This window comes from Stigmatopora nigra, chromosome 19 (assembly GCF_051989575.1).
Source record: "Stigmatopora nigra isolate UIUO_SnigA chromosome 19, RoL_Snig_1.1, whole genome shotgun sequence".
NCBI classification, from domain to species: domain Eukaryota; kingdom Metazoa; phylum Chordata; class Actinopteri; order Syngnathiformes; family Syngnathidae; genus Stigmatopora; species Stigmatopora nigra.
This window is the reverse complement of record NC_135526.1, coordinates 1,042,645-1,057,961: the sequence shown is the minus strand read 5'-3', so window position 1 is coordinate 1,057,961 and position 15,317 is coordinate 1,042,645. Positions and strand designations below refer to the sequence as shown.

Sequence of the window (15,317 nt, the reverse complement as noted above, 5' to 3'; positions counted from 1 at the left end):
AATCAGGCAACAGATGACTCTGTAATATAATATTCCAGCAAAAAGACTGCCCTGAAGAGAAGAAATTGAGCCCTATACCCTCAAGATGAATGTCTAAAATGAAATATTACATATTTTATTCTTGTCCGGTCGCTGTCCAAAAAATATCCCCCAAAAAAGATTCAGAGGGAACATTTTAACACGGTGTTTCTCTGTGTTGACCCTCATAATTGCAACTTTTGCGTCTGGACTTAACCCTTAGCATTTTATTTGTAGCTTTAGAGATTATATTCAACTCATTACTCACACTTGACATATTTAGTCATAGGGTTGACAAATGTGGCATTAGCGTTGTGTGAAGTGAAGAGTGTTCTTTTATTTCCCCTCAGCTGCATTCACTTCAGAGTCAGCTGGAGTTTCAAGAACAATCCATGGTGGAAAAATCTCTGGTCAGCCGTCAAGAGGCCAAAATCCGTGAGCTGGAAACAAAACTGGAGTACGAGAGGACGCAGATCAAACGCTTGGAGGTCAGACAAAATCTCTTTATTGTCAAAGAATATTCACAAAAATGGAAACTGACAGTATCCTTTTTGCGTTTTGCTTATTTGCTTAACTCCTCTCTACTTTATTAGAGCCTGGTGGGTCGTCTGAAGGAGAACCTTGAGAAGATATCTGATGACAAAACACAGCATATCGCCGGAGAGGACAGAGAGAAGGAGCAAAATAAGAGGATGCAGAGACAGATCAGGGACATGAAAGAAGAAATGGCCGACGTGTCCAAGAAGGAGGCCGAGGCCAGTCGGAAGAAGCACGAGTTGGTACGTTGGTGGGGATGGAGGCTTTTTGTTGGGTGGTACACCCGCCGGGAAATAGCTTCTTAGCGATCTATCTCTTGACCAGGAAATGGACATTGAGAGCTTAGAGGCGGCCAATCAGAGTCTACAAGTGGATCTCAAATTGGCCTTCAAGAGGATAGCCGACCTGCAGGCGGCCATCGAGGACGAAATGGAGAGCGACGACAATGATGATTTGATTAACAGGTACCCAATACTGCTTTCATGGTGTATTTGCCACGATGTACGTTGTGGTACTTTTGAGTTGAAAGGCTAAAAAAGTGTAGCAAGGATTTGTAAAAAAAATCAGTAATGATGAACTTTATAGACATGTTTTGTTATTCTGGCTCCATTTGTCTTCAATTAGAATAAAACTGACCTTTAAAGGAGGAATGTGTTGGAGCAGAAAAGCTAGGAATAGAATTTTTAGTTGATAATGAGTGGGTTTGGAACAATGTTAATGTTAATCTCACCTGTTCTTTTTCTGTTTCCTTCTTCTCACTTGGGTGCCGTCCACACTCGGTGCAGTTTGCAAGACATGGTGACAAAGTATCAGAAAAGAAAGAACAAAACGTGAGAGTGCAAAAAAAAAGGCCGTCTTTTGTGTTTGTCCTGGTGCTTGTTTTCACACCAATTTGGAAGGCAACAATGCAGTATTTCTTAGTCTTACACTGAAAAGCAACAGCATACAATTGAAAAAGACCCATATTTTTTATTTAATACTTTTTCTTATGCCAATTATTTATTCTTCCTTCCACAAATGAAATCTCAAGCCAGTTTCAATACTGCATTGTTATCTTCTGTATTTTTACCTCTCCATCTTAACTATCACAATCATTTATTTGTCATTTTCTTTGCCTATAATTTCTCATTTATCATGAATCCATCAAATAATCGCTGCCAGTCTTCCCAGTCAAAATAATAAGATGTCTCTTAACCGTAAATGTCATCCATTGAGTTAAATGTTAAATTGGGATGCCAAGGTTTCCCAGTCATGAATATTAATGAACTTAACAGAACGGTAAGCAGACTTTTTGGTGCATTTATACACAATTAAGCTCTTAATGTCAATCAAATTAGCCCTCAATTTTACAGGTTGGAATTTAAGGATTTAGAATACAGAAAAGGGGAATAAACATAAGACACATGCAATCCAATGTGGTCCACATGACAATTTATCCAGTAATTAACGTAAAATGATATAATTTTCAAGCCATCATGTTAAACTGGTACGTGAAATGTGCCTGAGTATTTTTGACAAGATTTCCAACCAGCCAAGGCTGATTGTCAGAAACCATTAAGGTTGTCTTCCAAATATTTTGGGCTGGCTGCTATCTGCAGGCCTCACCAGTGCTTAGCGAGGAATGGAAAACCGTCGACAAATTGCTTGTGACACCATTTGCGCAGGACTCAATTGCAAAACCACCTTTTCTTTTACATGCCTTTGTCTTTTTATCCTCTGTCGTGAAAGAGGGATTTGCGTTGTGTTTTCTGGATTTTTAGCAATGTTGCTTCAGGAAGAAAAAAAACAGACAAAAGGCATACTAATTGCACTTTTTTTTCAATACAGTTCGTTATTTTTACGGTGAGATAGAAGAACATGTTGTTCGGAAAGAGAATTGTGTGACAGTGGGCATGGTGACACTGGTGATGGAGCTTTTTATTTTTTAGAAAGACACCTGACAATGCTCGCCTATTATCGTGCAGAGTTGTGAATAATGTTTTCTCCTCGTCATCGGCAGAGACGGCAAGATTGATCGTCTTGTCACTTTTATTGACACTTAACCGTGTATGGATGACATATGCTCGCCTTTACTGAAAACAAGACACTTTTCACTAATGAAACACACAAGTAGGATCGTGCAGTTAGAATATTTCTATCAACAACCATTAAAAAATGCATTTTGATATGCAATTTTTGCCTTTTTAGCATAAAATCAATTCGATTGGCAACACAAAATAAGGCCAATGCTTCACTATAACTGAAATGAAAGATCTCAAAAGCTTTATTTTTGCCCTTAATGGCAACATTTTGACTGGGCAGACTGGCAACAATGCAATGATGTGAAGGAGTTCAAAATAAATATATTCCATTCCAAGTTAGTATTTTGAGAATTCAAGGTTGCATTTCAAGATATGTTTGAGGTTTGGTTCCCTCCCACTAGTCTCCACAGGTCTTATTGTTGATGATGTCTAGCGGGCATTGCACCCTGGTAATAATACACGGGCTTTAACTGGAGTACTATGTTGAACACTAAGATTTATGCTTTGCCTGTCTGCAATGCCATGCATCATCCTAACGACCTATTACAAATGGGCCCTTTCGCCGTATTCTGTAAATTATGTCATTATACGGCATAAATATTCATTGGACAAGTTGTTTTATCTTTTACTTGGGAAAATATCCGCCAGCTGTCCACATGATTCACACTTTGGACATAAAGCAGACTGAAGGAAAAATCCATTGGACCCATTTGTTAAGTGCAGCTATAGGGTGACATTTTAGGATGGATTTTTTTGTTCTTATTGTTGTTATTTTCGCGTGCATGTCAATAACAAAGCTCTTTGTACTCCCAGCGGGCAAGAGACGGACACGGATTCGGAGGTGGAAGATCGCGTGTACGGGGTTAAGTCTTGGCTCTCCAAGAACAAAGGCTCCTCCTCCAAGCCCCAGTCGGACGAAGGCAGTCTGAAGAGCGCCAGGTTAGTGTTCCTTCCCTCCTTCTCACCACCTCTAGCCTCATGGCCAGATAACCACACGCATGGTTGCGATGGAGCCTCGATAAGCGCGATCGTGCGCTCTTCCTTACTGGAGGTTCCTTTCGGGCTCTATATATAGAACTCTGTGTAGGTCGTGACCATGGCCGCCGGTCGATATGTTTTAGCGTTGTGGTACCGACCTCCTTCTCACTCACAGTCCAAATCTCTTAGCAAAAAAACACTGTGTTTATCCATTTTCTGGGCAGTAAACCTCAGGTTTTCCGCTAATTCTTTGATTCTGTAGTCTTTCCGGTCGTCTTTTTTCCCAAATATGACTATTTCCCGTGAAAGCATTGGCTCTAAAAAGTGTCATTGTCTGCCTTTCACTGCAGTAGACACTCAATCTCTTTTTGACAAATGGATTAGATGTCTATCCTTGTCAATGTCAGACCATTCCTTTTCCTCAACCTCATTCGCTAAGACTCAAGAGTCAACAAGTCTACAAAAAATGATGCCAATGACGAATTTTTCGCAGTCCTCCTTGGCGAGGATTTTTGTTGACGTCCGCGCAAACTAATGAAGGCCGAGAATCAATTCATTGAGAGATAATTAACTCAAGTCTTAAATAAGCCCAATTGTACCTGAGGCGAGAGAAGGAAAAAACAAAAAAACAAGGATGGGTTATCTATGCGATTAGGTGTCATGGCTCTCCTTTCCAGTAATCCGTCTAATGACAGCAGGCGGAATGGCCAAGTGTCTGCTGTCAAATATATTGAAGTGGCCTGTGGCCAGTTGGCGCCTCTGCCGAATGAGGACTTTGTAGATCTTCTCACTTGTTGAGTCCTTCAATGCCGACAATATGGACTGAAAATGGGAGAAGGGCAAAAAGTAGGACCGATTTTCCAGTCCAGATTGGCATCAGGACACAAATGCTTAACAGAAGTGTCTTCGTAGTCATTGCTTTGTGTTGATATCCCGTAGATATGCCACAAATGTGGACGCCAAAGATGGGAAAGAAGGTAAGGAAAAGACAAGTGATGGAAGTCCAGATGGTAAAGAGGTAGAACCCAGCAGATCAATTTCTGTCATGAGCTCCCTGAGCTACCGGAAGCGTTCCAACCTGAAGGATTCCATCGGAGGCACGGGCGACGAAAGCTCGCTTTTCAGCACTCTGAAAGAACAACCCGATACCCACGACCACATCTCCCTCCGCAAAACCAAATCCAAGTCGGGAGATCTCCAAGAAGATTGGAAGAAGAGTCAAAACCAGGACGATTTTGACGACAAAGCCTCCATGGTTTCCACCGGGAGGGCCAGGAAAGGATTGGATTCACGCTGGACTTCGCTAAGCAGCCCCGAATTCGACCGGGGATCCACCATATCCTCCGTGGCACCCTCTAGCAGGACATCCATCAGGAGGGCCAGACTTGACGACGACGACGTCAAGTCCACCGTCAGTAGCGTGAGTCGTTCTAGCCCACGATCTCTTCGCCGTAGCAGTTCCTGGAGAGACGACGGGCGGAGCAGTTCTCGCCTATCCGTCGCCCGTAGTTGCGGCCTCAGCGAGTTTGGCGTGCACGTGGATGACGACGACGGACAGAGTCAGGCTTTTAGCGGCGGGGCTTCCGCTTATAGCCCTCGTGCCAGCGCACGTAGCTTCTCCACCCCGGCCCGGGCTCGTTCTTCAGAAAGCAATGCGCCGGATACATCCGACATCAAACCGGTTACCCACCGGAATTATCTGGATCCCGAGTTAGAGGCCGCCATCAACGAAGTGCTCAGCTTCAAACCCATCAAGTTTAAGCGCAGCAAGTTGGACGAGTCCAGCGAAGAGGAAGCCAATGAGAAGAAGGCCGCTACAAGCGAGGAAGGAAAGAAGGCCGTAGCCGAGCAAAGGCCCGTGAGCGTCAAATCCAACTTGTCTCGCTCCGCCTCCAGTTCCGCCGTCAATTACGGTAGTCGCTCGTCGAGCTCTCGCCGCCGCAAAGACAAAAGTCGAGGAAAAACCACCCGGTCGGACTCTTCTTCTTCGGACGACCGTCATAGTAGAAGCAGCTCCAGGCGGAAGAAGGGCAAAAAGTCCAAGAAGAGATCCAAGAAAAAGGAAAGCGAATCAGAAGATTCCTCTTCCTCGTCGTCCTCCTCGTCCTCCTCTGAATCGTCGTCGGGATCGTCGGAATCGTCCTCGTCCGACTCCACCGTCTCCTACCGGAGCTCCAACAGCGTTAAGAAGAGCCCTAAATTGCCGTCGGATGACGAGCGGGGAACGCCCAGGAAGAAAGATAGCAAACGGAAGCAGAAAAAGATGGATAACTTGATGATGAAGTATCTCTACAAGCCAGACAGTGACTGATGGCCACCACTGAAGGTGACGCTCGGTGTGACTATCAAAGAGTCTCAAACCGCCTCCTAATTAACCGTCTAATTTACTAAACCTTGGGTTTTCTGAGACTACAGCCTTTGGAATGTTCCTCCTAAAACACTTAACTTTTGCCACTATTTCCATTAACAATCTGAAGATACAACGGAGCTTCAATTTTGCTGGGCACGTCAACCAATTTTTTTGTTTTTAGCAACAGTTCTTAAAAGCAATCAACCCATTTTTTCCAGAATATTTTTCTTACACATTGTAGGTTCTTAGAATTTCCATTTGCTTTGCTGCTATTCCCTCACAACAGCATCATTTTCTTGAAAACGCTGCTAGAAAATGTTACAAATTCAAGCATATAAATCCTTGTTTAGGCCTTTATTATATTTCTAATAACAGATCTGTACTTTCACGAATGTAGAGTAGTATTTCTTTTCTACTCCTTCAGTCTTGTATTGTACAAAAACCCCGTTTTTCAACATTGAATGGAACACAAACACTTGGTTGCTAATGGTTGGCATTCTTGTCTTCCCTTGGCTTAAATAAGATTTCAGCATTGAATAACACTGTCAACATTAGAAGACTAATGTAAGCAGTAATCTCAAAGGAATAAACAAATAGAAAATGACATTTTTTGATATAAAAACGCTGCACTACGGCCTAAGAAAAACAAAAAAAACCCTTCCAGTTTGCTGTGTTTGCACGAGAACCCTAACCTACACTTGTTATTAATTTTTTGTCAATTTCCAATACACCAAACTCACTTTTGTCTCGCCCTTCACAGCCCTCCTCTACCCAAGAGACACGTGACACTTGGCCGATCTGACGAAGACGACGACATGGATTTAAAGGGCGAGATTCTACGCCCCAACGAGGGCTTCTCCTAACTCCAACTCGGGTCACCTTGCGCTTTCAAATTCAAAACCGGCCGGGAAGGCTTACAAAAAAAACTCTTGCTATTCTGTCATATTTGTTTATCCTCATGAAAGCTATTTTGCTTTGGAGGCCTACGGTTATTTACCTTAAATACCGTGCTTGGGGGAAAAGTTAGGTGAAGCGGAGTCAGGGTAGTATTTAGTGGAGAAAAAAAACTTGTCTCTATATTTTTAAAAGGGCTGCTCTTCAGGCAAATTTAAGCATTCCGCTGCACTTGCTGTCTATTCAGCCCCCGCCAAGAGGATTTAGATAAGCTTGCTCTGGATGGACTTCTTCAAGAAAGTCTGACCAACTCTTAAGACGACTTCTTATCGTCTCTCTAAATTAATGGGTATCACGGTGGTCCTCTTTTTTTTAAACGGATCATCATAAATTATTCTTGGCATCTCATGTCAAAGTATTGGAAAACTAATTCAATTCATGTTGCCAAATGTGCTGGGCGATATTGTGTTATATGAAAGTCCTTTAAAAATCATAACTAGAAATAAATGCTGATTTATAAGATCAGATAAAAGATGGTATACATTTGGACCTTGGAAAAGACATTTGTGAGTTGCTATAGAATCTTCTGAATGTATTCAAAATATTATAGATTCATGTTTGAAGCCTGAAGCAAATGATTGTCAGCTTGCATTTATTTAACATTTCAAGATGGCTCATGTTGACCTTTTTTTTTTTACTTATTTTGTTGGAGCACAACTACATTTATTACCAGAGGATTTATATGAATAATATGACTAGGCAGAGAGCATAATATATTTATGTATACATTTTTTTTTGTAGAATTGTTTAGATATTTTTCATTTCAAGCCTTATAATGAATTGAAAGTAAAGGCACCTATAAGTTGTTGCATGAATGTTTAAAAAAAAAAGGAGCATCACGTGATTTGCTATTAGAATAGCTTCCCTGAAGAACCTCATTTGCATTTCTTTTTATGTTTTTGCATGTTTTTCTTTTCCTCTTTTATGCCAAGCATGAATATTAATATCCAGAACACAAGACAACAATGATGCCGTGATAAGTTTAAAAGAAAACATTTCAACAGCCCTTTGCCCATATGATGTATTTTTCTGTTCAAAAATCAACTTTTTCCAAGAAATAAATGGACATGTTCAAAAAATATTCTCCCTTTCAAGTGCCTGGCGGCTTTTTAAATGAGTTTTAATCCAACAAAGCTAGAATTAAATGGAGCCCTAACTGCAATTTTCTCATTGTAGCCATCTACTTTTTCTCCGGAGACTAAAGGAAACAAACAATTGAGGGAAATGAATGAAGCCCAACTGCGGGGAATGCAAAGTGATGTTGTTGACGTTATCAGCCGCCATTTTAATATGTATAGCGCGCAACCCCAGCGTGCAAACTAAGCTGGAGGCAAATTAAGGAAAGCAAAGAGTTCCTCCTCCCCATCAATCTCCATCCTCGTATAGTACGTATATAGTAGCTAGATTGAAATAGATTGATGCCTGCTAGACTCCCCACCTTTCCTGGATAGTCACGCTCAGTATGTTTTTGCTATGGGGAAAAAAAGGAAAAGGAAAAAAAATGTCTTATTTATCCAAGCAATCTATAATCCCCCCCCCATTCCGACACACAACCTGTCCTTCACTCTGCCCGAGAGCTTTAGTGCAATTTCACCTCGGCGGTGTGCACACTCTGGGTGGCTGCTTAAAGGCTTTCCATTTAGTGGGAGATTAAATTTGGCTTCTGATTTGACTTATTTCACTTTTGCGCACTTTCACAAACCGGTGGAGCACAAGTCATTAGGATAGCCCAGATGAGAAAGTTTGTTCTTTAGCCAAAACATACCTTTCTCCAAAAACACTTGTTTTGTTTTTGCCACGTAAATTATAGCTTTTTTTAAAGTTCTGGATCCTTCTTTGACTTTGCCCACATTTCAACTTCTCAAAAAATCCCAAACCTCTGACTCCTATGACTCCTCCAAACTATGAACGTAATTGGTTAGTTTTCAACCCAGTTCCCTCCCCAACCTCTGGCGTACCCACAATTTTTGCACTCAAATTTTTATGTTTTTTCACCTCATACGTGTTGTAGTCATTGGCCAAAGACTAAAAAACATTGGTCGGAAAAGAAAGACCCAGTAACCGAAAGTATTGTTTGAACTTGAGCCCTTTTAATCCATTATTTAGTTCCAATCTTTCATACCAAGACCAGTTATACATTGATGTTAGAGGTCATTGTCTTACATAATCCACAATTGGCCTTTCAATGACGTAGTTTCAGTATTATGCATGCTTTCCATGTCATTTCCATGCAGCTATGTCCTTCCCCGACACGAATCATGGAAATAACTGGTCTCCTCTGGACAAATACGCACCTTTTTTTTAGACCTGACACAGTTGAATTTCCAAATAGAACGACATCCCGCTTGTTACAAAACGCCTCTATTTGCTTATTCCTATTCTGACCTTGGTTTGAGGCAACAAGGATTAGTGCGCTTGGAATAAAAAAAAGGCCACCACGTGCTTAAGCCGTCATTCCCTTTTCAACGTCCTGTTTTGATGGATACCCAGCGTAAATAGGGCGATGATTGGAGGCTCTGGGATGTGTTGTCTGTAGGGAACAGGTGAGGATGCTGCATTCATTTGCAATTCTGAAATGGAAAGGGGAGAAGAAGAAGAGAGAGAAAAAAAACAAGAGTCATGGAGTGCACTGCCTGGGTGCCTCTCTTTGTTTGCACATATCATTTCCACTCTAATGAACACGGCACAGTAGCAAGCCCTTGTAACGAGGCTCCAAAGCTAGTCGGAAACATTGTTTACATTTTGCATGGGCCTTGCCAGAGCTCGGGGAGCAATACAATCATTTTCCTCCCTCTGGGTAGGAGCTAGCACCACACTAAATTATACCTTGGGCTGTGGCAAATCTCAGATATAGTATATGTATTTCACTTTATGCACCTAGCCGTGCTAAGGCGCAGTGGTGGATCGGGGGAAGAAATCAGGGTCGTGCGGGGAATTTTTTTTGGTTGAATTCATTGCTGTGACCTCACAGCTTAAGTTTATCCTTCACAATACTTGTCAGGTTTCTGTGTAAAAATTTTTGTTTGTTAAAACTGTATTTGCCAGCTTTTTTCCCACAGCTATTGGGACTCTGAACTTGCGGTAGCACGACACAACATCCCTTCTGTGTAATAACTTGGGAGTGAAGGATGTTGGGCAGTGATCTGCCTCCTGCTGGCTGACTGAAGGTAAGTGAGAAGACGTGTAAGTGATTCATTTTGTTCTTTGTTTGATTTATTTTATTTATTTTAATATTTGGGGGAGTTGTTTAGTTGTAATTGTGTTTCCTCTGAGCTCTTTTCACGGGTCAAGTATTAAAATGATTGGTCGCCTGTTCCAAAAAATGCAACTACTTTACATTTGTCTTTAAGCGAAACATTTTAGATCATTTTTATTCATAGTAGAATAAAATTGAATACATAGAATTGCAAGTAATGCAAAAAATGGGCCAATATGAAATGGAATTTCCGATTGAAACAGCTCAAAAATTCCAATAGTACCAATATTTTGCAACATATCATTCTATTGTCATCATAAAAACAAGAGCATATGTGCTCCCACCAAAGTTGATTACTGTTGCAATGGAGCACTTCTTTACCAGCTGCTAAAATGTTCTTCTCATCAGACCTTTTGGGTTCCTTTCCTCTATCTCACACTAGTTGTAATGATCCTTGACTCTCCTGACTCCAATTCCAATCCGCCAGCCATGCTGTCGCGGAAAGCCGCTGCCAAACTTCCAGTTGAGCTTAATTCTCCACCTTTTTGGCCAAAGAGGGCCTCCGAGATCCTATAATTTGACTTCTGGTGGTTCAATTTTAACGCAAAACATCCATTTTTCTTTCCCAAATAGCTTTTTTTGCTCATTCCAAATAAACAAGTATAGTTGACGCTCAGGGGAATATTCCTCATTGGGAGCCAAGTAGTGTTTGCCACCAAAAATTCCAGCGCTAGCAAGAAGCGTTGTCGTAAATGCAAACATAGCAGGAGTTAACAATGCGTTTTACTGCACTATTCACAGACGTGTTTTGCCGAGCAGATGGCATGTTTGGAGTCCATCCAAACAGCGGAATAATACACTGCACCAGGATGTCCCAATTTAAGGCCCACATCCAAAATTCCTTGCCAAATACACGCAAAAATACTCTCGTCTCTTTTATTGATCACACAGGCGCGCATTCACTTGGCATATCCATGTTTTCTGCTAATAATGACATGTTGTGCATCGTTAGTTTGGATATCCGCTTGGGTAACTGTGGGATGCTGTGGGAACTGGGGGAGGGGCTTTTATATGAAGATAGAAATGATTAGGAAATGGTATTCAACCACAGATTTGAATCCAATGAAATTTGGGACATGTCAATCGAGGCTGAAGTTAGTTGAGGGAAGAAAAATAGAAATCTATACATAACCCATTTTAGATATAATATTTAGATCTTTTTTGTTTTATAAATGGATTAAAAGAACTGGATTAAAAGCCTTGAATATTCAGTTTTTTCATAGATCTAAAACAATGTTCATTTTAGTTTTTAAAAATATATTTTTAGACTTTACAAAATGATTTTTGAACTAAAAACACAAAATAATGTATTAAACAATGACAATTATTGATTTAAAAGGTGGAAAATCAGGGAATTTAATATACATCTACTTTCTTCATTTTAATTTGATCCTAAAACAGAAAGTTGGCACTCATGATTGACTTTCCCGGGCCAGATTTGACCCCCGGGCCGCCACTTTGACACAGGTCCTATACTACATCATGAGTGGAAATTCAACAGTGCATGAAATGTTAAAGAAGTTGCTTAAGCCTAGGCAAAGATTGACAGTTGTACATTGAGTGAGAATGCTGACAATGGCAGTTTCTTTTTTTTTTTTTTGCCGTCCCCGTCTTGCCGAGAGACGGAGTGACGAGATACTGACATTTACAATCCCGGCGCCGAAAGTGTGAGCGAGCAAGCATAGCTGTGACGAAAAGGGAAGCGCAGTATTGTTACATCTTGTGTGTTTTTTTGGACGTCATCATCATCACTCTGTTATTCACGCGTGGATGCTCGTCTGATTTGAACATCTCTTTTAATTAAAGTAACAGAAGGAATGATGGATGTTAATGCCATATTAAAAAGGATGCTGTAATGATCAACATGGTGGTATGCATCTGCAAAATAACTTGTGATTTTCCCATCTTCAAATTGTATTTTCTAATCCAATAAATGTGACCGCAAAGTTGTTTCCTGACATGATAGAAATCTAATATTAACAGCTTTCAAGCTCTTTAACAAAAAAAAATAGCTGTTAGGACCTACCATATGCATGCATGTACATACATCCATGTGTATGTATATATGTGCTTATATTATCCAATCCAATCCAAAAACATTGAATTTAAACGGTTGTGCTTCAGCACATTTTGTCCAAAAAAATGCTCTACTTACTACAAAAAACCTAACTCCACTTTTACAATGCCGGAAAGCTTTTAATGATCTCATAAAAAGATTTTCGTCCGTCTCAGTCATCACCGCAAATACGATTAGAGCCAGATCAAAATATCTAACCACCCTAACAGTTCACAAAGCTCGTGTCCGGCTTGTAAAAAATACAAGTGTCGTCTGGCTTGTCCCCGAAGGAGACGTCCGGGAAACGTTGGAAGTAGCTGCCAGAAAATTGCGCGGCCCACTTGACGAATGGCCTTTGACACAATGTATGGCTGCTGGGTCCTTCCCAACGGTCTTTACAGGTTGTGTTTGGTCAAGTGACCTCCGCCTCTTGTTCATCCCTCGAGTCGTAATGTTCTGTCCACTGTAAATAAGTGTGATCCGCGCCACGGCACGGCGATTTCCGACATTTTAACACCGGTACGGTCACGAGTAATCATTGTTTGACTTCACGCTCCAATGTAATAAATCGGACAGTTTACTCTGAGGTTATTCTCTGTGATTTTTGTTAGGAAAAGCTCGTTCACCTTCAATCCGGAAGGCTTGGACATTTCCAAAATTTGAGGTGTGGCGTCTCTCCATGCGTGAATGCCGCGCATGTCCTCAAGGCTGCTTTTCTTTACATGATTCAGCCCATTTTACTTATTTTTTCATTTCCACATGCCTGGACAAGCCCGTGGATCGGATTCCCATCCGCACGTTGCTTTTTTTAGAACAAATACGTTTGGAATTGACAAAAAACGACGTCATTTCATTTACGAGGACTTTGTAATTCCTTTGGTCCGTGGTTAAAACAGTGGCCATATTGGTTTACTTTATATAAAACGCTGGTTATTTTTCACTTTCCCGATTTCTGTACTTACCTTAGGGCAAAATAATTGCCAAATTTTGTCCACTTTATGTCTGAGACTTTCTAAATTCCATCTGCGGCGCACCTCATTACCTTTTTTGCCGGATCCAAAGCGTTGGTTCAACGCAACAGTCAAATATCTCATTACCCCTGAATCCTCTCCCAGGATTGTTTTTTTGTAACATTTTGTGGTCTTCCTCCTGCGCAAACGACTCCACTAAACAAAGGGTCGGTGGGTGAACCTCCATCACTGAAGGAGCCACCAGACGCTGACACAATACATTTGCCTCTCCATGAGAGCTACTCTGGTAAATAGACACAGTGAGAAATGAGATTTGGCAGGCCATTCACTTCTACCCTTAAGGGAATCTGCAACTTTGGGACAGCATGCCCGGCACCCCTCCTTTTTTTGGAAGCTGAAAATAAACCGTTCATTTACAGTAAAATGCACTGGTGCATAGCCATTCTGTTAAACCAGTGATTCTTAGCATTGTTGGAGCTACCCAACCCGATGAACCTCGATCAAAAACCCCAATCGGAGCGTTAATACAACGACTGCATTATTATGAGTATTATCGATGTAAGATAGCAGCATGGGCAAGCCTTTATAAAATCTTTTTTTGTGGCTTTTCTCAAGTGACGAAGGCTCTAACGTAACCTCCAATTTGTCCCTGAGACGATGCCAGTGCCAAAGTATAATATCCCGTTTCACACTGCTTCCAGATGATTCATGCATGAGCACCGTGCACATTTTCCTTGGCAACAAATAGTGAGCCCAAGCAGCCCATCATTGAACTCTGGCGGCTTCTCATGCCGAGGTGGTGCGCAAATGATTTCCACTTGAATTTTCAAGTGTTCAATGAGCCTAGCTCGGGTAGAGTGCTTAGATTCTTTGCAGTCTACCCCAGCTAGGCTCATTCTTCTGTGCCATAGAACCGGGATGCCCAACTTCGGTCCACATCAAAACAGATTTACAATATTTGACTCCATAATAATTTAGACCTTCTAATAAATTAGCAACAACATGCATCACAGGTACAGTATATCTGTTTAATATCCCTTAAAGCATGTTTTTCCCCTCTGTTATCACTTAAGAAATGCAATCCAGGCTGAATAAAAGCTTCTTGTGTGGGTCGTTTAAATGACATTTTCATCATTTGCTACCAATCTATTAAAACCCGTCTTCAAAGTTTGAAGAGCAAAATATAGGAGGCCTCAAAAACGAATACTTTTCTTTTAATAGAGGCATAAATATTGCATGAATCTGCTTTTTTGTTACCCCACCCCACTGCTATTGACAGCAAGAGTTACAGCATGCAAACTGAAGCCGTCCCCCCTACCCCCCCCCCCCCCCCGCCCACCCAAGGCAACCCAATCCAGATAAATCAGATTTGTCTTGACAGAGGAAAAAAGCCAGTGAACCTGAAAATTGAAGTATGACACACAGCTTTACACTGTAGATATCATCGGCAAGTCATCGGAGCATTTTTTATGAGCAACAATGTCCGGATTTCTCTTCCCAGTCTTTCACTGTCACTGCTGACTGTTAATTTTTCTTTAATGTGTCATTGTGAAATGTGCACGATGTTCTTTAGTTGAGACAGCAATAGCTTAAATACACACACATATATACACACACAATCTCGTCACTCTCACTAGATCAGGCTCTACAAAAGGTCTCCATTTATCCACTTCAACTTGATTGATGGATGACCTTCAGCTTCGTCTGTGTCTGAGAAACAAGTGCTGACACATAATTGCCTCGCATGAAAACATTCGTATTCCTGTCGCTGTCGAGGGAGATTTTTGCCATCGAACGCGGGAAGTTAAAAACTCGGAAGCTTTTTCCCTCTCCATTTTTACCAAATAATTTCCTCTTCAGCCCCAAATATTTAAACCCAGGCAAATAATCCTATTTGAAGAATGTACTATAGGCATTGGGCTTCTTACCAATGATCCTAAACCACATTTCATCTTGTTGAAGCTTTATAGAAAGCCAATAACGTTAATTTAAAGCCAACTCCATGGAAATTGTTTCTCTAGAAGGCAGGTGAGAGTCATTAACTTGAACGCTACTTTTGCTTTGGCATTTGCCGGCTTATCACTTTTATCCTTATGAAGTACACGCGGTGAGTCATTGAATTCACCGGGAGAAGTATTGACTTTGGCCTTTGGAGGGCCATAAATATTTCTTTAAG

The 15,317-nt window shown here is 41.2% G+C and overlaps 1 protein-coding gene across 3 annotated transcripts in view; it reads left to right on the top strand.

Annotated features, from left to right (window-relative positions):
- The window catches only part of LOC144212591 (unconventional myosin-XVIIIa-like), a 36,475-nt gene extending 28,536 nt beyond the window's left edge, over nt 1-7,939 (top strand). Inside the window, exons 37-42 of one of the 3 annotated variants that reach the window (XM_077740591.1) lie at nt 369-506; nt 612-797; nt 880-1,019; nt 1,341-1,385; nt 3,390-3,515; nt 6,665-7,939. In XM_077740591.1, the coding sequence (XP_077596717.1) occupies nt 369-506; nt 612-797; nt 880-1,019; nt 1,341-1,385; nt 3,390-3,515; nt 6,665-6,767 (738 nt within the window). In that variant the 3' untranslated portion in view covers nt 6,768-7,939. Of the gene's footprint in view, nt 1-368; nt 507-611; nt 798-879; nt 1,020-1,340; nt 1,386-3,389; nt 3,516-4,493; nt 6,607-6,664 lie in introns of those variants that run through there. The other 2 variants (XM_077740593.1, XM_077740592.1) reach the window with 2 other exon arrangements.
- The last annotated feature ends 7,378 nt before the right edge of the window (nt 7,940-15,317 follow it).